At 46.5% G+C, this 26,415-nt stretch overlaps 1 protein-coding gene across 5 annotated transcripts in view; it reads left to right on the top strand.

Moving 5' to 3' along the window:
• The window catches only part of TBC1D16 (TBC1 domain family member 16), a 45,730-nt gene that overhangs the window by 4,273 nt on the left and 15,042 nt on the right, over nt 1–26,415 (top strand). For 4 of the 5 annotated variants that reach the window (XM_038371604.2, XM_038371606.2, XM_043497499.1 and 1 more), the window contains 2 exons: nt 10,505–10,744; nt 12,780–13,410. In XM_038371604.2, coding sequence (XP_038227532.1) covers nt 10,567–10,744; nt 12,780–13,410 — 809 coding nt within the window. In that variant the 5' untranslated portion in view covers nt 10,505–10,566. Of the gene's footprint in view, nt 1–4,572; nt 5,164–10,504; nt 10,745–12,779; nt 13,411–26,415 lie in introns of those variants that run through there. The other variant, XM_043497497.1, reaches the window with a different exon arrangement.

Here is a 26,415-nt window from a genome sequence, read left to right as displayed (position 1 = left end):
TAGCTTACAATCTAAGACGAGATAACAGATGGATACAGATGAAGGAGTATGAAATGGTACTGGTCAGCATGATAGGCAGTGATCTCAGCACACTGCAATTTTAGTTGCTGCAATTTTATCATCAACTAATATACGAAGATTGTTTTAAGGAATAAATATACAAATTAATATAAGTGCTTTAGTCTAGTATCATAAAAAATCCGTATGGTTTGCAAGCTTCTTGGGGCAGGGACTGTGTGTGGATATACTGCTTGTCATAGTTTTGGCACTCAGTACCCTATTCTCCATCTACCTGTGTGTCTTTCCTCAAATTGTGAGCATCTCAGGGCAGGGGCCATGCCTTCTTGAGTGTCAGGGCAAAATCTAGCTGCTAGCACAAACAAATAAGTAAATTTAAAAAAAATTGGGTAAGAGAAAGATAACTGTTGTGTTAAACCCACATTGTTTCAAATGTCATTGGTGTGAATCAGTGAAGTTTATCCAAGTTGTGGTTTTTGATGAAGCATTTATGTTCTACTTGGGGAAAATTTCCTTTAGGAAGAAAATGTTTGTAAGGACTAAACCTAGCTCATTCCTATGGTATTATGCTTTATAGTGTCTTTCTTACAGACTGCATTCCCAAGTACTCTCTAGATCTACCTAGAATAGTTATACAATGAAAAAGTAATAGCCAAGGAAGAGAAAAATTGAGAGGTAGGCAAGGATGTGGGAGGGGGGCAGGGATAACACACTTTGCTTCTCTACAAAAGAAAAAGGACACTAAGCTATCTAAACTACTATATGCCACAAGGGGCCACAACAATGGTTCCCGTAACCCACCCAGCAATATTGTTAATCTATCCAACTATACTCTTAGCCCAGCAGAAGAATCTGTCCTATCTCGGGGCCTCTCCTTTTGCCCCTCCACCCCCACGAACATGATACAGTTCTGTGGTGACCTAGAATCCTATTTTCGACGTCTCAGACTCAAGGAATATTTCCAACACACCTCTGACCAACATATTAACCCACAGAGACCTTCCTGCCAACACTACAAAAAGAAGGATTCTGGGTGGACTCCTCCTGAAGGTCGAAACAGCAGCCTGGATTTCTACATAGACTGCTTCCGCCGACGTGCACAAGCTGAAATTGTGGAAAAGCAGCATCGCTTACCCCATAACCTCAGCCATGCAGAACACAGTGCCATCCACAGCCTCAGAAACAACTCTGACATCATAATCAAAAAGGCTGACAAAGGAGGTGCTGTCGTCATCATGCATAGGTCGGAGTATGAACAAGAGGCTACTAGGCAGCTCTCCAACACCACTTTCTACAAGCCATTACCCTCTGATCCCACTGAGAGTTACCAAAAAAAACTACAGCATTTGCTCAAGAAACTCCCTGAAAAAGCACAAGAACAAATCCGCACAGACACACCCCTGGAGCCCGACCGGGGTATTCTATCTGCTACCCAAGATCGATAAACCTGGAAATCCTGGACGCACCATCATCTCAGGCATTGGCACCCTGACAGCAGGATTGTCTGGCTATGTAGACTCCCTCCTCAGGCCCTTCGTTACCAGCACTCCCAGCTATCTTCGAGACACCACCGATTTCCTGAGGAATCTACAGTCCATTGGTGATCTTCCTAAAAACACCATCCTAGCCACTATGGATGTAGAAGCCTCTACATCAACACTCCACACAAAGATGGACTACGAGCCGTCAGGAACAGTATCCCGATACTGTCACGGCTAACCTGGTGGCTGAACTTTGTGACTTTGTCCTGACCCATAACTATTTCACATTTGGTGACAATGTATACCTTCAAATCAGCGGCACTGCGATGGGTACCCGCATGGCCCCACAGTATGCCAACATTTTTATGGCTGACTTAGAACAACGCTTCCTCAGCTCTGTCCCCTAATGCCCTACTCTACTTGCGCTACATTGATGACATCTTCATCATCTGGACCCATGGAAAAGAAGCTCTTGAGGAATTCCACCATGATTTCAACAATTTCCATCCCACCATCAACCTCAGCCTGGACCAGTCCACACAAGAGATCCACTTCCTGGACACTACGGTGCTAATAAGCGATGGTCACATAACCACCACCCTATATCGGAAACCTACTGACTGCTATTCCTACCTACATGCCTCTAGCTTTCATCAGATCATACCACTCGATCCATTGTCTACAGCCAAGCGCTACGATATAACCGCATTTGCTCCAACCCCTCAGACAGAGACAAACACCTACAAGATCTCTATCATGCATTCCTACAACTACAATACCCACCTGCTGAAGTGAAGAAACAGATTGACAGAGCCAGAAGAGTACCCAGAAGTCACCTACTACAGGACAGGCCCAACAAAGAAAACAACAGAACGCCACTAGCCATCACCTTCAGCCCCAACTAAAACCTCTCCAACGCATCATCAAGGATCTACAACCTATCCTGAAGGACAAGCCATCACTCTCACAGATCTTGGGAGACAGGCCAGTCCTTGCTTACAGACAGCCCCCAACCTGAAGCAAATACTCACCAGCAACCACCACCACACAACAGAACCACTAACCTAGGAACTATCCTTGCAACAAAGCCCGTTGCCAACTCTGTCCACATATATTCAGGAGATACCATCATAGGGCCTAATCACATCAGCCACACAATCAGAGGCTCGTTCACCTGCGCATCTACCAATGTGATATATGCCATCATGTGCCAGCAATGCCCCTCTGCCATGTACATTGGCCATATGGACAGTCTCTACGTAAAAGAATGAATGGACATAAATCAGACGTCAAGAATTATAACATTCAAAAACCAGTTGGAGAACACTTCAATCTCTCTGGTCACTCGATCACAGACCTAAGAGTGGCTATACTTCAACAAAAAAGCTTCAAAAACAGACTCCAACGAGAGACTGCTGAATTGGAATTAATTTGCAAACTGGATACAATTAACTTAGGCTTGAATAGAGACTGGGAATGGATGAGTCATTACACAAAGTAAAACTATTTCCCCATGGTATTTCTCCTCCCACTCAACCCCCCACTGTTCCTCTGATATTCTTGTTAACTGCTGGAATTAGCCTACCTTGCTTGTCACCATGAAAGGTTTTCCTCCTTTTCCCCCCCCCTGCTGCTGGTGATGGCTTATCTTAAGTGATCACTCTCTTACAGTGTGTATGATAAACCCATTGTTTCATGTTCTCTGTGTGTGTGTATATAAATCTCTCCTCTGTTTTTTCCACCAAATGCATCCGATGAAGTGAGCTGTAGCTCACGAAAGCTTATGCTCTAATAAATTTGTTAGTCTCTAAGGTGCCACGTTACTCCTCTTTTTGAGATGACAGTTGAAAGTGGAGAGTTGATGAGATGGCCAGATCCAGAGAGATAGATGCAGCAGAGAAGAAGACTCTTGCTCCCACTGGGCTGAGATTGTGTAAAGAGAGAAGACTGATGTGAGAGAAGTAAGACTAGAGCAGTCTATGGAGGATGACAGTTTTGACCAGTCTCCTGAAAGGAGAGGACAGCCAGTGAAGTTGTGTAAACATCATTCATTACACGTAGCAGTGTTCTTTGAATACTGGAGTCTGAATTTGGAGAGAGTGTTTTTTTAAAAAAAAAAAAATTAATTGCAATAGCTTAGGCAGGGCAAGATGGAGGCATGGATGAGAATTTTAGCTTGGGTGGAATCAAGTCCATAGGGAACATGGAGAGTAGAATGTAACCATACAAGGCATTGTGGTCTGAACGTGGGACTAGCAATCAGGAGCTCCTGAGATTTAATGCTGCTTCTACTACTTCCTTGTGGCCTTGAGTTCATGAGTTAACCTCTCTGCCTCAGTTTCCTCATCTGTAAAATGGGGGTGAAGCTTGCCTCCATCCAAGGGGGATTGTGTAGATTAATGTTTGAGGAATGCTTTGAGCATAAGTGCTGAGTATTTTGTAGGTGTGGAAGAAACATTAAGAATCAAGCCAAGGTTACAGATAGTGGGAGGAAGGAGGACAAGTGGGAGGCCTGAATCAGGGAGGAAAATGTTGTCTCAGGATGCTCATCTTGGTAAGGAAGGCACTTGTGTCTTTGAGATGTTCAGTTGCAGGAAATTGAGAGGAAGTGGCAAATCTATTTGGTCAAGACCTACTGAAGGTGGACAGAAAGGTGGCTTCTGAGTTTCTCTCTCCACTTATCAAAAGTGAGTGACTGCACATCTGTCAGCCCCCGTGTAGGGTCCCGCCCACACCCCAGTGAAGTAATTTTGGTAGACCTCTTAGCGTTTGGGTCATGTGATTAATTGGTTTTGTCCTGAGCTATTGGGCTGCTGTCTACATACAGTGATTAAGACTGATAATGGGAAGAGTCCATCTGTGTATGCAGTCCTCTCCCAAACGGCATTAATGTTTGAGTGCCTGAAGAATGCGCTGGTAGTTGGTTACTCTACTGATGGTGAATTTCTGTAGCTAGGATGAGGTTCCCTTATTATGTTTCAATATGGGCTGTGAGGAAGATTGTCTTAGTAATTAGTTTAGGGTCAGATTCAGATCTAATGTAATTTTGGGTAACTCCTTTGAAATCAGAGGGCTTAATCAAGGGCTGATTTTGACCACTGGAGGGTTTGACAAAGATCTTTGATTCCATTCATTCAACATCTCACTGTGTGAACAATCTAATGTCTGAGAGCCAGCCTGGGGAAAAAGATTGCCTTCCCTATTCACTAGGGGAGTAGGATCTTGCTAGCCCTGTCCCTGTCTTCTCTCAGCCTGTCATGTGATAAGAATATGACGTTCAAACAGCTACTGTTTGGCTTCTGTCCTTTGGTCTGATGTGCGTAGCATATGGGGAAGAGCTTTGAAATTGGCTTATTCGTCTAGTGATCAGAACACATTGCTGGAATTTTTTAGATGTTAATGGTTAGGACAGAAGAGCAGTACTGGAGCAGTTATAAGGATATGGCTGGCAGGCACTTAAAAAAAAAAAAGAAGCCATCAAACATTAACAGCACATTGTACGAGCGCTGCATGAAATGACGCCCAGCCTGTGGGCGGAGGGTGTGTGCATGTGTGGAGAGGAGAATGCGTTACAAATGATGATTCAGTTACTGTGCTACTATTGGAAAATTTGGCTCTAATGCAGAAGGAATGGGGTGTTTTAATGTTTGCCTTTTGTGCCAAGGCAGGTGAATACTGGAGCCAGGGAGTGAAGAATGGGCTCTGGTGATAGCTTCTCACTTCTCTTGTAGCTGACTCTCAGACCTGGGATGCTGGGCCTGTCCAAGTAGGGTGCCAAACCTCTTTCCCCCTCGTTCTTCTGGGCTGAGATGCTTTGTCACTTTGGGCGAGCTCCACTCTTGACATAAGTGAGCCCAGGATTTCACTCTGATGCTAATAACAGTTCCTGCCCTTCTCCTTAACTGTGTGCTTGGCACACTGCTGCTGCCAATAGATAGAAATTAAAGATTTTTCGGGGACGGACCCTAATTCATTCTCCCCACAATCCAGGACTAGTTCAGATGGTTCTCTACAGTATAGCTTTCCATGGCTTTGGCTAGTCTAATTTTAAATAGCTCAAACAAGTTGCTAGTAATCTGCTTTTTTCACACACAGATCTCAAAGCACAAAGGAGTGGTCACTGTCAGCATTATCCCCATTTGACACATGGGGACCCCGAGGGTCAGAGAATGACAGTGACTTACTCAAGGTCATACACATGGGCTGGGAATAGGGTGGTAGTCAGGGTTCCCAGGTTCCTGTTTGTGGTGGGACTGGGTCAGTCTCCCTGCTCAGTGTTGCCTTTGTCCAACACAAAGTAACACTCCTCTCTCCCTGGGCATTTGAGAGTAGCCCTGGGATCGCTCCTGTGGAATAAGGTGTTGTGCTGACATAGTATTAAAGTCAAATTCAAGTCAATTGGAAGAGATTGCCTTGATCAGGAAAATGCAAAATTAATTTATAAATAGATTGATAGGTAGATAATCTGATTCAAGTGTGACTCTAGTGCTGGTTTATCCCGTTTATCCACAGGACAGCCTAATCTCGTTTCCAAACCCTTTGTTTGGCTCGTATTACTTTTAAGTATTGTATTGTTTTCTTTGATTAACAATCACTCCTCGGATCCAACAAGATCCATTGCTGTGCACACAACTGCTCAGCAGCTTGGCTTTCAAGCTGCAGCCTCCCTGCTCCCGAGTTTGGTCTGAATTTGTCTATCTAGACTAAGTTCTGTGATATCGAGCTTTGTTGCCTTGTGTGTCTGTAAAGCACAGCTGTATGATACTGCGCAAACCCAAAAATACATGCTGAACCCCTGCCAGGGCCAGGCAGAAACCCTGCACTTCTCTTCTTTATCAGAGAACTGAAAGCTTGTGCAAATGGAGCCAGCAGAAGTTGGTCCAGGAATATCTGCCAAGTTGAGGGTGTGATCTGCAAACCCTCAACAGGATCTTGTTTAAGTTTGTGAAAGGGGAAGGGCCTTTCTAAACAAGATGGCTGGCTGTCAGAGCTATCTGAGACGCTGCTGGCTGCAGCTGTGCTTGGCTTCTAGTGAAGAGGACAACAGAAGTAGGATTCAGGGGGTTAGCAACTGAATGACTGCTGGCTGCATGATGTTTCTCTGGGGCTCTCTGCTAACTGGGGAGCCCTGGCATTGGCTAAGAAAGGAATTAATGGCTGCATGAATGGGGTCTGACAATAGTTGCTGAGTGGAACAAACAAATCTTTTCTGTGTGTACGTAATAAAAATTGGCAGGCAGCGAGGTCTTATCAGCTAACTCAGTTCTCCAGCTTCCAGAGGGCAGGGTGGGTGATCTAGTTCCTGTTGGAGTGTTAGCTGCTGCTACGTTGGAATAATCCCCGCAGTCACAAAAAACACAAGCTTAATCTGAAATGTACCACTTAAAAAAAAGGTACAACTCTAATGTTGACTTTCCAGCCATGGAGATGGAATTCATCTTTGCATCCCCTGGATTGTGCAAGGCAAGGAGCAGTAGTACTGTACTACCCCACCATTGTGGGCAGATCCTCACAAGGGGAGGAGAGGTCAGTCTCCATGGTGCATTCAGTCCTAGACCTCTTTGCTGAGGCTGATAACGATTGTGCTGCTTGTTAATTTTGGTGATGGCAGCATCTGTCTGCTAGGAATGAGACTGAGACTCCCCAATGTCATTTCATGTAGGCCACGGAACAGTCGGTGGATAACGCTTGATCGCTGCCAGCATGGGCTAGAATCGCGCCAGCAACCTGGAAGTGAAATAATCTCTCTCCTTCCCAGTCCCCTGAACCATCCACTCGCTGTATCTGAAACGCAGCACTTCAGCAATGCGTGCCCAGTGCACCAGCCCAGATTTCCTTAGGAGCCAGTGCTTCATGTTCTTGAGCCTTCCACTCCCAGCAGACTCCTGTGTGCAGACAGAGCTGGAGCAATAGCCACAGCCTAGGATCAAAGCAGCTCTTTCTGTTTTAGATCCTTTTCACTTCCCAGGGAGCAACTTTTGATCTTTGGCTGATGCTTTATTCTTTCTGAGCTAGATGGAAGCTAACTAAATGCAGCTGCTGCTGCTTTTTATTGGGAGAAGGTCTGGGCCTCTTCCGATGTTCCTGGGGCCCCCTTGAGAGCTGCAGTGGTGCTAGATGGGACCTCCTGCTCTGCGCCTGGAGAAGTCTCTCTGTGTCTGTTGCCTCCAGTGGGAATCCTCTCCCTGTATTTCTCAGATGCTTTCACTGACTCATAGCTGCTTCTGCCTTGATCTCGTATCTTGCTCAAACAGATTCTGAATCTTTAAGTTGATATTTAAGGTTTTGGTGAGATGACTGATGCAGCTAAAGTCCATTCTCTGTATAGCATACACAGCGAGGGGCAGCCTATCCGCCCCAAGTCAGGATACAAGCTGTGTGGACTATTACATTGATGTGATACAGGTTAAGTGTCTCCACTCCAGAGGTGTTGGAGCTTCGGGTCCTGTGATAAACAGGCAGGTTGCTCAGTGTCGCCAATCGCCATTGCTGTGAATTCCCTCAGCGTCTTTTGTTGAAATGTTATTTTGTAACTTCTTACAGAGACGGTAGGGGAAATTGCTCCAGACATCCCTCTACTTTCTATTCTGGGCTGCGGAGGGACTATTTTTTGTTGACAATTGTTGCGAAAGGCTCTTCCACCTATATAGAGTCTGAGCTTACAGTACTGTGTTCTAAGACCGCCTGGAGAAGAATCAGTACTGAGAGCCCCAGGCTGTGTTGTCTCTTGTGCCTGACAGGTGCTTTTCTAAAGGTGTGTGCAGCACTAGGATCAGGAGAGAGCCTACGAGGAGGCAAAAAAGTAAGGAACAGCTTGCAAACCGATCACCTTCAGAGCCAAGTGGGCTCAGCACAGAGCAGAGTCGATCCATCTCGGTCAAGTCCCACTGATGAGCACAAACTGCCTTTGCTGAGGTGATGATTCAAGCAGACACAAACCAGGAAACTTGCAGTTGAGGCTTATGGCTTTTCCTGTGGAAAAGGCACTATCTGCCACTCTTCGGAGCCTTGTTTACTGTTTCTGTGACGAGCTCTTAGAAGCTGGAAAACTGTATTTCCATCCCTGCAGCATTTACCCTCCCGTTTGAGAAATGCTCATTTTTCTTTTGCCTCTGTGTTTCCAGTGCAGAGAACAAGCTGCTCCCTTTTGTTCACTTCTGTCAATAAACCAGCATTGCTGGTGATGCCAATGTAGCATCCCACTGCTCTGCTGCCTTGTCTACCCAGACTGGGAATTGAACATCAGTCTCCTGCGTGGCCACTAAACCCCCAGTTTTATCTTGGCAGTTCTCCCAGCTCCTGCTGGCCCAGGTGGGATTTGGACTGATGTCTCCAGCAGGCATGGTAGGTTAAATCATTGCAGACAGGCCAGCTTCTATGCCTTCTTTTCAGGTAATGCGCTTTTTAGGGCATTAACAGTGAAGCTGCTGTTCAGAAGGGCTAGGGCTGTTCGGTATTAGGAGCTGTGAACCCTTCAGGCCCCAGTGGTGTTTCTAGAGTACAGAGTGTCTCTGCAAGTAAGGTGGAGGCAGGGTTCTCACTGACCCGTAACGTTTTTTTCTTTCTGTTCCCGGCTACATCCTCTGCTTGTTCTGCTGGCATGTGGAATGCACTAGCTGATCTCTCCAGGTGCTGCACTTGGGCCCATGGAAATCGCTGGTGCGTGCTGGGTCAGGTTGGCCTGTCCATTAGGGAATAAAGAGGAGTCAACAGAAAGGAACAGCTTTGTCTCAGAGAGAACTTCACGGAGGTAGCTTCTTTCCCCTGTACTTTAGGTGGAACAGAAGCTGGAGCTCTGCCTCGTGGAGAGCGATTACTGCCTTGCCTTTGTGTTTCGGGTTGTTAGTGGGATTGCTTTGTGCCTGCTCCACACCATGTTGCAGCACATCAAGTGCTCTACCTGGCCTAGCTGTTTGTTTATGTATGGCCTGAACATCCCATCTGGATTTGGGATCTGGCTTCTCATTAATAGCCCCACACAAGAACGCATCTCATTTTCAATACAAAGCTTACTCGGTGGTTACAGGGGGATCATATTTCACAGCTAGCTTAAGTTACCTATTGACGGCTGAGACATCCCCCATGTGGCCCAGGGATGGCATTCCATATTCTGTTCCAGAATCCATTTGCCTGCTGTGTGTTGAATGTTTTCTCCCCTCTTCCCATCCTCCCAAAAGCCCTGTTTAAATCATGTCAAGGTTATGTCAAAAGTCAGGAAATCCAGGCAAATGCCTTTTAAGCTGTTCTACCATCAATGGACCAAGCTGAGGCCCTGTACCAAGGATGGGGCTTCTGCTTCCACTTTCATTCCCCTGCCTCATGTTGCTTCACCTCACAGCTTTTGTTTACTTTGATTTGGGTAGACCCTGCAGGATTCCCTGGCCTGCCACGTGGCTTCCTAGGAGGAATACATCAGACCTCTTTCTGAGACCTCCGGGTCACTTGTAGTTGGGGTTTTTGAATGACATGAGTTGCTCCTTCTCCTCTCCTCCCCCATCATAATAACAATACTTCGCTCTTCTGGCCCCCCAGGGAGCAAAAGCCCAGGACCAGAACTTAAACCTTGGTCTCCATTGCTGTAGTGCAGGCCCTGCCTACAGCAGGCAAGCTTCTCTGGTCTCTCACTTGCTATCACCAGTGGAGCCCCACCAGTGGAGGGTGGCCTAGGGTGCATGGCTCACCAGCTGGTGCCGCGGCTTAAGTACCATGTCAGTCTGACCTGCTTTGAGTCTCTCCAGACCTGTTGTGGCACTGGACGAGTCTCTTCCCTTCTCTGTGCCTCAGTTTTCCCATCTGTGGTGTGGGATGATAAGACTGATTCTGAGTAGTTGAAGATTCATGGATGAGTCGTGGGGATGAGGTGGCAGTAGACGGGAAACTTGCCTCTCTGTGAGGGGTAGCAATGTTGTCCTCTGTTGGTGGCGGGCCGCATCAGGAAGTTCTTGCTCCTGTCTTGCAGCTGTCATGTTGCATTTCTCCTAATACTGTTTCTTCCCTCTTGGCAGATCTTTTGTCTGAATTTGGCTCCTGATTGAAGTTGACGGATAATGGAAACATTCCCCTGGCAATGTCTCTGGGGCGACTCCTCCGACGTGCCTCTTCAAAAGCCTCTGACCTCCTGACCTTAAACCCCGGTGGTGGCAGTGGTTCGTCCTCCATACTGGATGGGGAGATTATCTACTCCAAGAACAATGTATGCGTCCACCCTGCTGAGGTGCTGCCAGGTGTCGGGGAGCATCACCCAGGTGATGTGGTGCTGCACTTGCTGCTCACTCTTCTTTCTATCTCTGGGAGCGTCTGCATGTCCATGTCTGCATGGGTTTGGCATGCATCTGAGTCTGAGCACTTCAGGGGTGTTACCGTGGGGTGTGGGAGGTGAGAGCTTCTGCCACCCAATACAGGCAGCATTCCGGAGGGACTGAGGAAAGGCATCCGCTGAGCTGAGCCGCCACTTGTTCTCATCAATGTATCTGTTGTTTTCCAAGGAGCCCTTTGGTGGTTTGAGCAGGGGATGGAGCAGTTGGATTCCTGGTTCTGCCACTGCCTCCCTGTGTGACAATGCACTGATCACGTCACGTCTCGGGGCATCAGTGTCCCCAGCTATAAACCAGTCCAAATGGTACTTGCCTTGGTTCCCGGGGCAGTTGGGTAATGAGGTTTATCGTTAATGTCTGTAAAGTGCTTTGAGATCTCTAGAGAGGGTCAGAGTTGTCATTTAATGTGTAACACTTGGTCCATCCCTCCCTCAGCTAAACTCCGGCATGTCAAGTGCCATCACACCACCTTGATGGAACAAGCAGCCACTGCAGGCATCTGGGGACAAGGAAAACCCTGATACTGGCTTCTCTGGAGTCGATATAGGGCTTTTCTTTAAGACAAATGCTGCTTTCTCCCCATTCTTGTCTGCTAGTGGGACCCTGTGTATCCTTGTAAATGGACACCAGCTACTGGCTTAATATTGCAAAATAATTATTTTGCAAATATTGGTTTGCATTAGACTTGTGTGTGTGTGTGTGTGTGTGTGTGTGATTATTTTGGGTTGGCTTTCCAGGAACCTTCTAGACCAAATACTCGGGAGTAACTAGTGTTTAGTGCCCACGTAGACTGGGGATAAATAAACAACAGTGCAAATCTGACATAAAAGTCTGTAATTCAAAATTCACTCTTGATTAGTTGCATAACTCGTCCAATCAGGGGACTGAAATGATGGCGTGATTTCTGTAGCTACTCAGCCCAGTAGGTATTTGGCAGATGAAATTCAATGTTGATAAATACAAAGTAAAGCACACTGGAAAACATCATCCCAACTATACATACAATTGGGGTCTAAATTAGCTGTTACCACTCAAGAAAGATCTTGGAGTCATTGTGGATAATTCTCTGAAAACATCCACTCAGTGTTTTTGCAGCGACGGTTTAAAAAGCGAACAGAATGTTAGGGATCATTAAGAAAGGGATAGATAATAAGACAGAAAACATCCTATTGCCCCTATAGAAATCCATGGTACGCCCACATCTTGAATACTGAGTGCAGATGTGGTCGCCCCATCTCAAAAAAGATCTATTGGAATTGGGAAAGGTTCAGAAAAGTGCAACAAAAATGAAGAGGGGTCTGGAATGGCTGCCGTATGGGGCGAGAGAAATGAGGCTGGGACTGTTCAGCTTGGAAAAGAGACGATCAAGGGGGATGTAATTGAGGTCCGTATGGTCATGGCTGGTGTGGAGAACGTCGATAAGGGAGTGTTATTTACTCCTTCTCCTAACACCACAACCAATGAAATTAATAGGCAGCTGATTTAAAACAAACAAAAGGAAGTATTTTTTTCACACAGTGCAGTCAGTCTGTGGAACTCTTTGCCAGAGGAGGTTGCGAAGACCAAGACTATAACAGGCTTCAAAAAAGAACAAGATATGCTCATGGAGGATAGGTCCATCAAGTGACCGGGGATGGATCACTTGGTGATTGCCTGTTCTGTTCATTCCCTCTGGGGCACCTGGCACTGGCCACTGTCTGAAGACAGGATACTGGCCTAGATGGACCTTTGATCTGACCCAGTATAGCCTTTTTTATCTACTTATTCATAAACCATATGCAGATTCAAAGGGATTATTTGCAAATAATGAATATTTGAGAATTTCACAGTCTGTTTGCGGAGGAGAAAATCTGCCAAATGACTGGATTGCTTTAGCCCAGTGGTATTGGGAATGGAGGGGGGCAGGGGCTAAATATGGCTGATAAATGTTTAAGTCCTAACTTGTTGGTCCTGTGCTCTCTTGAAGGCTATTTATGCTTGTACATGGAGAAAGATGAGCTACTTGGTACTACACTTATCCTTGCCTGGGTCCCAAACTCTCGTATTCAGAGGCAGGATGAAGAAGCCCTGCGCTATATGACCCCTGAGAGCTCCCCGGTCCGTAAAGCTCCCCGCAAGCATGGCCGCCACACTCGGGGCTTTGGCACCGTCCTGCAGGCTTCCCCAACTGATCAGAAACGAGCAGTAATCCCAAAAGACGACGAGATCTTGGCTGTATCTCAGCTTGTCAGAGATGTGGCTCTCCTCGGCTCCCCTTCTGAAGAGGGGGAGAAGCTGTCTCGGTGTTGCCTGGCAACTCACGGTACCCACAATTCCACACAGCCTGCCCACAGTGACTCAGGAATCTTATCGACAATCGGCTCTCTGGAGGAGCAGAACAGATCGGAGTTGTCAGTGGAGGGGACAGAGGAAGGGCTGGAGTGCAGGCTAGAGCAGGGGGAGGACGAGGGCTCCTTGGAGCTGTCTGCTGATGATGTGAGCAGGGATAGTACTTTTGACTCTGATTCTGATGCCTTCTCCTCCCCATTCTGCCTCTCTCCCATCAGTGAAGCCCTTGGGGAAGGCAGCAGCTCTGTGTTTCTGGATAATGAAAGCAGGTGAGTTTGTCACATTTTTACAGCTTCCTGGTGGATGGGGTGGGGTGGAGGTGAAAGGAGGCTGAAGGCTTAAGAACGTAAGGATGCTAATGGGCTTAAAAGCTGCACTGAGCTCAGTTTAGTTGCTCTTGCATTGGGTTTGCTTTAATTCCCCTTCTCATTGTTTCATTCCCTTGCTTGAAATCTAACTTGAAAAGCTTTTGGGAAAATTCCCTGAGTTAGCCATTCCCCGTTCTGCTGACTGGAACCCTTCAGACTCTTCCACCCTTATGTGCCCATAAACTCATTCTGCAGGCTCACACTGAGTCACCTGGAACGTGAACCTGCCTGTCTGTTGTGGGCACTTTTAGCATGTGTGTCGCTATGGTAAGAGGTTGTCCCAGCAAATTTTGTGATGGCCTCGGAGTGCAGCCACCAACTCTCACCGGTGGCTGCACTGACGCTTTCCTAAAATACTTCATTAACTTTAGGCAAAACAATTAAATATGCACAGATTCACATCCCAGTCACTGTAATGTATATTTATAGGGTTTTTTTGGCAGACTCGGTAGCAAAAATAATGCTGCCTCCTCATTCAGCCCTTTCATCCAAGGTCTAGTGGGTCCTGGGGCTTGCTGTGAAAAGTGATATTTGTATATTTGTTTATATCACAGCACACTTAGTAGCTACCTGGGAGGCTATGAAAAGTGTTGTTAACCAACATACAAGTATCGCTTTTCACAGATGGCCAGCAAGTCTGCTGTGAAAAGTGATAATTGCATGATTGTTAATATCACTTTTCTCAGCAAGCCCCAGGACCCATTAAGCCCTGGATGGGGGGGAAAAGGGGGAGGCAGCGGAGGCCTGGGCTGATGGTGGGATGGATGCGGGGCCAGGGGAGGCAACGAGGGCCCGGGCCATGGTGGGATGGATGCGGGGCCAGGGGAGGCAACGAGGGCCCGGGCCATGGTGGGATGGATGCGGGGCCAGGGGAGGCAACGAGGGCCCGGGCCATGGTGGGATGGATGCGGGGCCGGGGGAGGCAACGAGGACCCGGGCCATGGTGGGATGGATGCGGGGCCAGGGGAGGTGATGCGAGGCTGATTCATGGTGGGATGGATGCGGGGTCAGGGGAGGCAGCAGGGACCTGGGTGATGGGAGTGGGTGATGAGTCCCACTGTTGCATGGCCAGAGTCGGGGCCTAGTGTCTGCTGCCATGCGGCCAGGACTGGGCTCAGTGCCCGCGGCCAGAACCCGGAGCTGGGGACAGGAACTGCGTGACTGGAGCCAGGGATCAGAGCCCGCTGCAATGCAGCTGGAGAGATGGGTCAGTGCCCAGGGCTGGTGCCTGCCACCGCATGGCCAGAGCCCTGACCTGGGTGCCAGAGCCCAAGAGTGCATGGCTGGAGCCAGGAGTCAGCACCTGCCACTGTGTGGCTGGAGACAACGCTCACTGCTGTGTGGCTAGGGTGAGGGGTCAGCACCCAAGGCCAGTTCCCACCACTGCGTGGCCGGAGCCCAGGACCAGAGCTGCAGGGGATCAGCACCAGGGGCTAGAGCCGCGTGGTTGGAGTCTGGGGCCAGCGCCCGGAACTGGAGGCCAGAGGCCTACTGAAGCTCTGCAGCTGGAGCCAGGGGGTCAGCACCTGCGGCCAGAGCCAGGGGTTGGCGCCCAAAGCCCCGTGTTTGGAGCCCACTGTCATATGGCTGAGACTGGGGGTCGGCGCCCGTGGCCAGCACTTGCCACTGTGCGGCTGGGGTCTGGGGTTGGAACCAGGGGCCGGAGGCTGAAGCCTCGCAGCCGGAGGCCATGGTCGCGTGGCCAGGGGCGGGGGTCGTCACTACCCGCTGCCCTGTGGTTGGAACCCGGGGCCGCACGGGCAGGTTCCTGAAATCCTGCTGCTGGAGCCTGCCACCTAAACTCCCTCCCCCAACATGGGTCAAGAACTCACCTTGCTCCTGCAGCGTTGTGCCCCACCTCTCTCCAGAGGCAGTGCATCCAGGAGCAACAAGGAGGGAGGGGGAAGGTCCGATGTCCTTCCCCCACCCCATTGCCACCCAGGAGGCTGTCATGGGTGGACGATAAGCCCCTGGTGGCCACATGCAGTCATGGTGGCTGCATTTGAGAAATTTTGATCTAGATGGGATCTGGTCCTCCTCGGGGGTGCCTGCAGTAGGCTCTGTTTGGGGATGAGAACGACACCTTGGCAATAAGTTAATGACTTGAATGCACCTGCATCCTTGCTGCACATTGCACAAGCACTGGACAATATTTCATGTCTGTCTGGCCTGTATTCTCTGTAGTTGCTCCCATCCTTCAGCTGTGGTGGGGGCTGTATGTGCCGCAGTCCCTAGGCACAACTAGGCTAATGTAAGGATACTGCTGTGATTTGAAACTGGGTTCAAGTCATCCTTTGTGTCTCAAAAATGCCCAGAATTTATGAAACCTTGTAGGTTGGACAGATTTTGCCACTTTCCTTTATGGGATGATATGAAACCCTGAAAACAGCCAGGGCTTATAAAGGAAATGCCACGTCAATTGTATGTCGAGCTGCACTCTCCGAGCCACTGCATAAAGATCCAGTGCTCTGAGCAGTTCAGACGCTTTCTGCAGTTGGTCTGTACTGTAAGTAACTGCAGGCCTCCAAGGTTGTCCGGGATGGAGCTGTAGAGGGGATCAATGGAATGTGATTAAATAAAAGCTCCAGAATAGTGCAGCAGCATACAGCTGCCTGGCATGTGTGTGATCCATCCTGCTGGTGAGGGCACCTTCATGTGGCCACAGGGTTGTACTGCATGCAGGCACATGACATGCCCAGAGCAGATTTAGCATGGTTCTTCAGGTCACATGGAAGAACAATGTTAGTCTGAAAACTTGTGCATCTTCACATGGTATCAAACACTGGCCCTTGCCCCTTTTGACAGTCAGCACATTGTTGGATTTCTTATGCTACATATGGTATTTGGGATTAAAGGGAAGCTGTTAAACAGATTTTGAAAAACACTTCCCTATTAATAACACCTACGACGCTTTGGATTATTAAATATCACCATTTTTATTAATCTAACTTCATTCTTTATGTTTACTCCATGTCCTTCCCTCAGCTTGAATGATGAAAATAGATTAGCTGGCTGCACTTGTTATCAGGAGGTTTCTAGTTATTTTCATGTTCAAGTTCTCTCACACTAGCACAGTGCTGCAATGTGTAGGATTTTACATGCTTTATTGCATTTTCTTCCACAGAGGGTAGTGGTGCTTTAAAGTTCTGTAGTCTTGATGGATTTTAAAAAATGGAAACACCTCAGTTAGTCTTAGACTTTAAACAAAGCCTACAGTTGTCAGCTGGAGCCATATAGGAACTGGCTCTGCTCCTTTGAAAGAAGTGACGCTACTAAGATGACATTCCAGTTTCTTTTTTAGAAAGCGGTTTTCTATCAGGACAATGTCTAAATAAACCTATGAGGAATTTGGATTTATTTTCAGTGCTTGTAGTCACTGGGTAATGACATGTCTGCTCCTGGCATTACGTAGAACTGTTGCAAAGAAACTTCATGTTGTAAAGTGCCCAATCTTGGGTTGAATTTGGCCTAAAATTTAGGCCTCTTAAAAGCAGGTTATCACAAAACCTAAGTGCAATGAAAATACATCCATTAATACTTCTCAGTTTCAGTGGAAAGTTTTAAAAACAAAAAATATTTCTCCAATTTTATTTGTTTAATGTATATGCTCTTCTGTAACACTTATCACTACAATATGTCTTCCAAAAACTATTGACTTAATCCCACAGATTGAAGTGGGAATGAATTATCCCCGTTTTACAGATGAGGACAGAAGTACAGTGAAATCATGTTGCACCCGAACTCTGAGCCCACATCTCAGAAACCCCAATCAAGTGCCTTAGCTGCAAGACTGTATTTTCTAAACAGAGCAGCATTTTGCTAGGGCTCCAGACCCTGAGAGTGAAATTGACTAGACGGAGCCCACAAACAGTTAAAATTTCACCTCCCAACTGAAATTCAAAAAATAAACAAATAGTGAAAAGTCAGAGTTTTAAAATCCGTTCAGCATTCGTAATCTCAGGCAGAGATAGTGATAAGGAAGGAAACATGATTTATTTTAACTTTGTTTTACCTCTGAATTGCTACAGCATTTCCTTACAGGCGTGTCAATTAATCTAGCTCGCGTGAGCCATCTGGTGACTAACCTAAAGTACTTCTGCCATTCAGTCAAAAAAGCAGTGGCGACCTTTTAAAGACACTTTTGAAACAGGCATGTTTCCTTATCTGGCACTGATTTAAGAAACCTTTTGCGCAAGTGGCAGTGGCAGGTGACTTGCAGCAGATCAATAAAACATGGATATTTCATTGTTTGGGGTTGATAGGCTTCTGCCTAATCGATGAGTTTGTATGGCACCTTGCTTCTCACCATGGCACTGTTTTACAGGGCATTGTAAAGCACACTCCCTGAAAACTGCTAACTAACTGAAATTTTCCATGGGAAACTTTTCTAAAATCTTGTTAGGCAACATTCTCCTGTGTGCTTCCTGCATTCGCTCCCTGTTTTTATTCCTAGAGTCACATGGATGAAAATGGGCTCCTTGTTTCTGAATTTCCTCCGCTTGCTGTTCCCTATCTGAGTCAGAATGAGAGTGTAGATAAAATTTCCATTGCTGGCAGACTCATTCTTTTCTGAAGAGGAATAAATGTCTCCCATTATCTTCTTTTTTTTTTCTTCCCTTAGTTTTGGGTCACGAAGATTCTGTGCCTTCCCTGAGATCACTTCACAAAGCCAAAGGGATACATTTAACAGATTCTGTCCAATCACAGTCCCCCCACAGCAGCCAGTGACTGAGAGGAATGTGATATTGCTTAGGTGAGGTGTTGAGAATAAGCAGCAGATGCCCCCAAACTCCTTAGAACTCCTATGAACTAGGCGAAACATTTGTTCATCCAGAAGTGATCGGCTTGATGCCAGAATTATTGGGTAAAAGTCTACGGCCTGTGCAGGAATTACTGGGTGAGGTTCTCTGGTCTGTGTTGTACAGGGAATTGGACTGGGAGATCACAGTGATCCATTTGGGCCTTAAAATCTATGAAAACCAGAAAGGGCGGGAGTGGGGGAGTCTCAGAATGTATAACATGCACAGACTGTTCCAGCTGCTGGATACATTCTGTGCAAGGATAGCTTCAGTAGGTTTCATTGAAGTGAAGATTTAACATAAGAGATGGAATCTCCAAGTCATTGCAGAGGCTGGGCAGAACACGTTTCACATAAGGAGTACGGTGCATCTTTCAAATGCAGCAACCTTAAAGCATGCAGCCTGGTGCATCCCTGTGATAACACACAGCCTCATGCTAAGGAAGACACTACAGTAACATGCTGGTGTGTGCAGAATGGGGGTAGGGAGGGAAAGGAATAGGTTAGAGGCATTTTAGCTTCAGTGTGAACCCTTAAACAGCAAACTAATTTTTTTAAATGACTGTAAATTAGGAAAAGTGCCAAGTGTTAAATAAACTGTTTGCTTATCAGTTTGCAGGGCTGTCAGGAATCCCATGTAGTGGTTGATGTTTTCACCTGAGTTGCAAAATTCCAAAGGCTAATAGTGAAGGGGAGAGTGGAATCATTTCTGTACACGTTCTCAGCTCCCTTTTGGTGGAGCCTGGCACCTGCTCCTGTGTGGGGTGCTCTTGTGAATTTGGGGAGCTGCTTTCTGCTAAGACTGCCAGTGCTCTCCATATTCACATGCCTACAGGGAGATGTTCAGTGCATGAGCTGCCAGAAATAATGGTAGCTCTTTAAGGGATTTCATTTGGTGGTGGCAGAGTTGGAAATAATTGTTTTTAACTAGTTCTCTTCTTCCTTTTCTCCCCTGTTCCTCATTCCCTGCCACTCCACCATTATTCTTGGGTTAGATGTCAGGGAATGTTGTCTCATATTTCAAAGGGAACTGAGTCAGATTCTGATCTGAACTTTGCCCCGACTTATTGTGTGGCCATGGACAAGTTATTTCGCCTCCATTTCCCTGGCAATAAAGATGGGTTTATTGTACCTCCCTTCATCCTCAGGGGTGAGTAGCATTTGACTCTTCTATACAATATCTTTTAGCCAAAGTTCTCAATGTTGCTTTAACTGACGGTTAGGCCAGATCTGGACTGTTGAGTTTACTGGATTTTGTGCTGTGTATTGTAACTAGGATTTTCTGTGCCTTATCACAATAACTCCCAGTTAACGGCAGTTTCCCCTAGTAATGGATGGCAGCACTACTAGAAAATCTCCACACTTGTGATGAGCTGCAGTCACTGGAGTTTGCAAAGGAACCTGAAACTGCTTGTGGGGACAGTTGTTGGCCTCAGTTCTCCCACTGACTTCAAGATGGAGTGGAATATCATGGATTTGACTCCAGTGGATAACACAGGTGGAATTAAAGGCAACATTTAGCTGTGCTGTTAAAACTCAGTTACCAATTCTGCTGATGCATGAGCCAGAATATACTCCAGCTCACGCTTCCCTAGCTATGTTTGCTGTGCAGGGCTGGCAAAAATATCTAGTATTATATGTTAGCCACTGAAAGCAGCAGATCTGACTCTGATACACACACCTCAGAGTACATCTGTAAAAAGCTGCCATTTTTACACAGCCACTTTTTATAGTAGAACTGCGCTGTAGCTTAGTTCTTGGTGGACCTAAACAGACATCAGTTCAGAGAGGAAACAAAACTCTTCTCTCAGACAGTCTCAGGGGAACACACAATGCAAGGAAAAGGCTCCTCTGGAGTCCTGCTTGATGCAATTTTTACAGATTTGTTGCACATCCTGTTGTTAACCCTCTTCCCTGGGATTTAATCAATATGTTATTGGTGAGCAGGGGGAGCTGCCAAGTGACCGAGGACAGCTGCTGGAGCTGGTGGTAACAGAGTGCACACTGTTGCATCATGTTGTTTTGGCAGCTCACCTGAGAGGCTTGTTGCTGTTTAGGCCTCTGCAGAATAAAGCAAAGGCAAAAATTACAGGACAAATGAGCTGAAATGAATGAGAACTGGCAGAGTCTCTGAAGTCTGCAGGGGGCTGGGATTCATCTTCCTGGCTGAGAGCCCCAGCATCACTGCCACAGCAGAAGTGATTAAATTCTTTCTTACAATTGTGGGAACTGATCTCTCTATTCAAACCCTCCTGCAACCTATTGCAGCATCTTGTGTCATGCCGTCTTCCTTTCTAATGATGTAAGCCGTGGGGATGAGCCTGTGGGGAAGGGCCGTTGGCTGCCAAGCTTCCCTTGCTTTGGGCTCTTCTCATTCCCCAGCATGTCACCCTGAAACTTACTGTAGTTTACAAGTAAAACCTCCATCTGAAGACAAGTAGCTCCATCCCCACTCAGGACCTCTGCAGAAATATCCAGAAGCTCTTGCTCCACTGAAATTACAGCCTTTTTGTTTTTCCTTCCCTTTGATCTGGGGGCATCAGGGTTGTGGCCTAGGTGTAAGGAACAGCTTGGAGAGGTGTCGAACAGAGTCAAGTGCTTGGAAGAGTTTGGCTAATTATAATACCAGCTCTTATAGCGCATTTCCTCCATAAATCTCAAACCCTTTAAAAGGGTCAGTCTCATTATCCCCGTTTTACAGAAGGGGAAACTGAGGTACGAGGTTGTGACATGACTTACGTCCGGTCACCCAGAAGGTGAACAGCAGAACTGGAAGTATAACCCAGGTCTCCCAAGTCCCAGTCCAGTGTTCTAGCCACTAGGCCACACTGCCTCCTCACTGGCTAACCTGAAGCCATTAGTGTGCTGTGTAGTCAGGTGGTGGTGCTCCAGGCAAAAAAGGTGGGACAAAACCAAGAGAGTGAAAGGCTAGGCGGCTTCATCTTGCCCTGTATAAATATTTAAACAGCAGGAGGATTAATTTGGGCAGGCCTTTCTTCACTTGGATTTGCTGCTGGATTTCTATGGAAGAGAATAGATTGACAACTTCTAACTGAGCATCATTGAGAGAGGCGGAGGGACTCTTAGCTTGGGACTTTAGTTAAGGAATATGCAGCAAGAGCAGATGAGCTCCTAAGAAATACAGGTCCTGTGCACATGCCAAACGCCTTAATAAAGCATCGGGGCAAAAACAGAACTCTGAGGAGCTGCCAGCGGACTGCCTGGCATGCCTTCCAAAGCTTTTCCGGAGATGTCAGCAGCTCTTTTAAAAATAGCTCTAACTCTTGCTTTTAAAATTAACTTTGTCTCTTCACAATTAACGCACTTGCTTTGAAAGAGCAGATTGTGTGGTGACCAGGTTTTCAACCCCTGTTGTGTTTTCCCTCTGCCATCTTTGTCCCACATGCTCTGCTGAGAGGCAGTTCCCAAGGAGACACTTGATTCGCTGAGGGCATCTCTGGAAACCAACCAGACTCTGCCCCAACCCTGGGCTCTAACGTTCCTTTGGCCTTGGCGGTTATCCCTGACGGATGGAGGGAATTCAAAGGGTCCATCACCAGTCCCAGAGAGCTGAATGCACATTGCGTGTTGGCGAGCAAGCTGGCGAGTTCTCTTTGGTGCAGGGGGGGCATGTTGTTCTGTTGCCCTGCACTATAATGCCTGCCTGCCCAGAGTTTGGCAGCAAGTGCCAGCCTGTCCCTAAAATAATGAAAACTAGCACTTTATTTTTAATGGCCCTTTTAAAAAAACAAATACTGCCCCGGTAGGCTGGCTGTAGAAGTCAGCAAGCAGAGGTCTTTGTGTGACCAGCAGATGGCAGACTTTTCCCAGCAGAGCGATGGGCAGCCAAAGCAAGGTGAGCTGGCTTCTGCCTGAGATGTGCCCCAGAGGACGAGGATCTGCTTAGCTCCTCCCACGCCTGCTTCTCTCATACATGGAAACGTAACCAATATGATCACTTGAGAGGCAAGAAAATGATGTGGCCAAGCAGGCGCCTGTCAAAATTAGGCTCCAAGTTTTAGCTACCTTCCAGCATGGCCCGTCTGCGGCTTACCTTTGTTCTCAGCAGCTGGAGGAACGTCAGAGCTGTCCAGCATGTCTCACTCTCTGTGTAACCATTACTGCTGCTCACATCCACCTTCAGACTAATGCAGAGAGATGGCCCTGCCTCTCCATCAGGAAGATCGCCTGCACACGCCATATCGTGGTGGATCAAAGAAAACCTTGCATAAAGCGCCTAGCATGGTGCTGCTGCTGCAGAACCACATCTTGGGGGACGTGGCCTCTGACTTTTCCCCTTCTGAGAAACCAGGATTGAGAGATCTGGAGCCTCTGGCTGCCTTCAGCTCAAGGACAAGGGAAAAACATTTGCTTCGTTTCTCTCCCATAAGGCACAGTGGGAGGACACCCAGGACACATCTAAAGGTCTTGACTTTTAGAAGTGTTAAATATGCAGTTAGGTACCATGGTACATTTTGAATGAGTACAGTGTACTCGTCTTAAAGTGCAGTTCTTACCCCTTGTGTCTGATGTGCAGCACCTGCTGCTATTCCGGTCCTGAGTAGAAACGGCCACTTTGGCCTCACAGTGTTATGGACAAATGACCAAATTATTCACTTCCATAGTACAACTGAAATATTGAGTTCCAGTATTTGTGTTCTAAAGCCCCATGTCATCTGAGCGACATATCCTAGGAAGTGAGAACCACTTAAGAAGCTTTGCTTTTCCTGCTTTGCCTTCTGGCAAAATAACCTTTCCCCGGGGGCAAAAGAGATGGTGGTTTCCTGCAAACGTCTGACCAGGCTCAGGGAGATGTGCAGGTCTTCTGGACTCCAAGCCATTCACTCTCTGGGTGCTTTCTTCAACAAACAGCTAGTCTGGAGGAGTCATAGGTGGTATCCCACTTTACCTAATAGAAAAGGAGTACTTGTGGCACCTTAGAGACTAACAAATTTATTTGAGCATAAGCTTTCGTGAGCTACAGCTCACTTCATCGGATGCAGATAATGAAACTTTGGGCTTGTCTACATACAGCTTTTGTGCTGCTATAACTATACTGGCTTAGAAACACATTCCCATAATGAGAATAAGTTATAAGCACTTGCATACTGCTATAACTTCATCCACACTAGGGAACTGCACCACTTCAGCTGTATCCATTTCTAAAATGATATAGCAGTACAAAAACAGTGTGTAGACTACCCCTTAATGAAGCAGATCCAAGTTTGACAGCAAAAGGCCCAAAATTGGATCCCTTTGAGGGATCCAATGGGGCCATGCTCACAGTTGCCCATAGGAGGGGAAACCATGTGATGCCATTGGATCCCACAAAGGTGCGCTTTGAGAAGCCAAGCCTATTAAGTGGGATTAGAGGACAGGACAGTTGTACCAGCTTGTTGTAAGAGGCTTTACAATAAAATGAGTTTTTTCAGGTAATTGGTGATATTATGAGTGTTTGTTAGTTATGTCATGGTAACACCCAGAGACCCTAATCCAGACTGGAGATAAACTGGTCTTGCAGGTACTCTGTCTTCTGAGGGAGGATTGCTTTACCTCAGTCAGAACAACAAGGATCCTTTCTAAATGTACAGCTACAGTGGTATGCAAAGAAATCTATGTAGCTATCACCTTGGCTCAGTCCTTGCAATAATAACAATATTAAGCACTTACAAGAGCCCTCCAAAACAACCTTTTAGTCAGCTGTCCTCTTTCCCCTCTCTCTTCTGCCACCTCAGAGAAACTTTTCCCCCTGGGAAGTCTGTTTTGTAATGGCAGTAAAATTCTCTCCGGGTGATGCTGGCTGTGCTAACTTTGGGTCAGCAGCAGCACAGAGCCTGGAGAGTTGGTCTGTCAGTAGAAAGTCCCATTTCATTGCTTGGAGCTAAAAATATAAGAACAAAGATAATCTTCTGAGCTTTCAAGGGACTGGGGTTTTGAAGGCTTGTTTATAATTAGCATAATTAGTTGACAATTTATTTTAACCTGGATGGAACTGCGAAAAAAACAACACCAGAATAATCCATTGATTTTAAAAAACAAACAAAAAAAACCACATTGCTAAGAATACTCCCCTTTCTCAGGCTGCAGTGGGCTGAAAGGTAAACATTCTTCTTTGGGCTTTGCTGAGAAATCACCTTTTCCATCTCAGGAACTTTAAGTGTTACATTTTGATTAAATTATTAATGAGTTAAAGTCCTGGCCTGAGGTGCCCCTTTTCTGTATGAAATGTTGTCAAAATCTGTCATTCAGCTTTTGAAATACTTTCTTTGAAAACAAAGGTAAAGTTTGCATCATTGAATGGCACAAATGATTTGTTATGTTTGGTTTTTCAGGTACTGTGTGTTTTTATTCCTAAGCATCAAGCTGTTAGTCCTGCCGCTATTACCCACTACGGAGAAAGTCTTTGCTTTGGTTTTACCTAAGCAGACGTCACCTGTTTATCAGTCTGATCTTTGGAAAAGTTTACCTGTGTTTAAGAGTGTGTATGTGTATATTAAATTCTGCCAATTTGATTGGATCCACTACAAACTCCCTGATGGCTTTTCCTTCTCATTTAAATTCAAAACCATTAACTCAAGAATTGTCAATTTGTTGTTTCCTTCTGTTTATTGTTATACTAGCTAGGAGCCCTCATGAAAGATAGCCCTGGCTGGTCTCATAATGCCCTTATTGCCAGCCAAAACCACTCCTTCCCTCCAGGTCACGACTGTTTCATCATGGTAGGAATTAGTAGGCATCAAAGTCTCCAGTGTAGTTAGCCCTCTTGCTCAACTGTTTATATTGAGCTTGGGCAGGAAAGGAGCACCCCTGTACTGAGTGGAGGGAGCTGCTTTCTCAGCCTTGCAGATTTTTTTACATAAAAAGATTCTTGGTGATAACATCACTGGCTGCAGTGTGTGTTCTCCCGAGCTCTGGGCATTCTGTGTGTTCAGAGAGGAAAAGCTAATGGAGAGAAATGGGCAGTTAGACCAAACCAAACTGTTTGATCTTTGCTCCTCCAGAACAAACATATTGTGCTGATCAAAAGGCAGAGTGGCACAGTCAGGTTTCCTTTAGTCCTTTTTGCTGCACTGTACTGACACATGCTTTGTCATGCTTGTGTTCATGGCCTTCAATGCTAAGGCAAAACCCCATCCCTGATCTTACTGCTAGGCTTTGTCTATACTACATGGCCATGTTGCTAAAAGTCGGGCAACGTAGCCGCCTGTTTGTCGGCACTTTTGCCAACAAATACTTCCACCCCCAACAAGCAGAGTTTGTGTTGTCGACAGGAGAGCGCTCCTGCAGACAGCGCACTGTTCACACTGACACTTGCCACAACAAAACTTATGCCCCCCAAAAGACAAAAGCACCTCTGAACGACAAAAGTTTTGTCGCTCAATTGCCAGTGTAGACATAGCCTTAGTGTCCTCATGGGCAGAGGAAAGGGAAGGGAGACTGTAAAAGCTGCTGCCTTCTCCTGTGCTCTGTGCAGATGAAGTGATCGCCACTTACACAAGTGCTAGTTGCAAGGTGCCATTCTCTGTTTCTCTCCCTGTTTAGTGAGGAACCGATGCCAGTGCAGTCAAAATACAAACAGCTCATGCACTGAACGTGTTTAATAATAACACAGCTTTTAAAAGTATTGTTCAATGGGTAAAATTGAGTTTCAATGGTAAAATTATTTTCATAATTTATTTTCCCTTTACGCTGAGCTAAGCAAAGCCTGTTTGTCAGTAGTATAGTGCTCCAACTTGGTCTGTGATGACCCCTGCATCTGTGACTGGCAGTCTCTCTTGTCAGGAAAGAACTTATGCTTGTAAGCTAGGATTGAGCAGAACAAATGCCATAGGACAGCTTCAGCTCCCTCGAGAACAAAGGCTAAAAAGGTGAAAAAAGTGCAATTACAGGAGGTTTCCAGCACAGAACGTTAATTAGCTACTAAATAGCATTTAGTGCAGTTCAGTGTGGGGAAATTTGTTTTGAAAGCAACAGATCAAGGATAGCTCATGGAACAAGGTTTCAGAAAATCCACGTTGGCACTTGAGCACTTTGCTGTGACATCTTATGAAGTCTCTCTACCAAAGACAATGTGGATTTACCTAGTAAGTGAGAGACTGACAGTCTGC

The sequence above is a fragment of the Dermochelys coriacea genome, chromosome 14 (genome assembly GCF_009764565.3).
Source record: "Dermochelys coriacea isolate rDerCor1 chromosome 14, rDerCor1.pri.v4, whole genome shotgun sequence".
Taxonomy (NCBI): Eukaryota; Metazoa; Chordata; order Testudines; family Dermochelyidae; genus Dermochelys; species Dermochelys coriacea.
The sequence above is the reverse complement of the archived record's forward strand: the minus strand, read 5'-3'. Positions and strand labels throughout refer to the sequence as shown.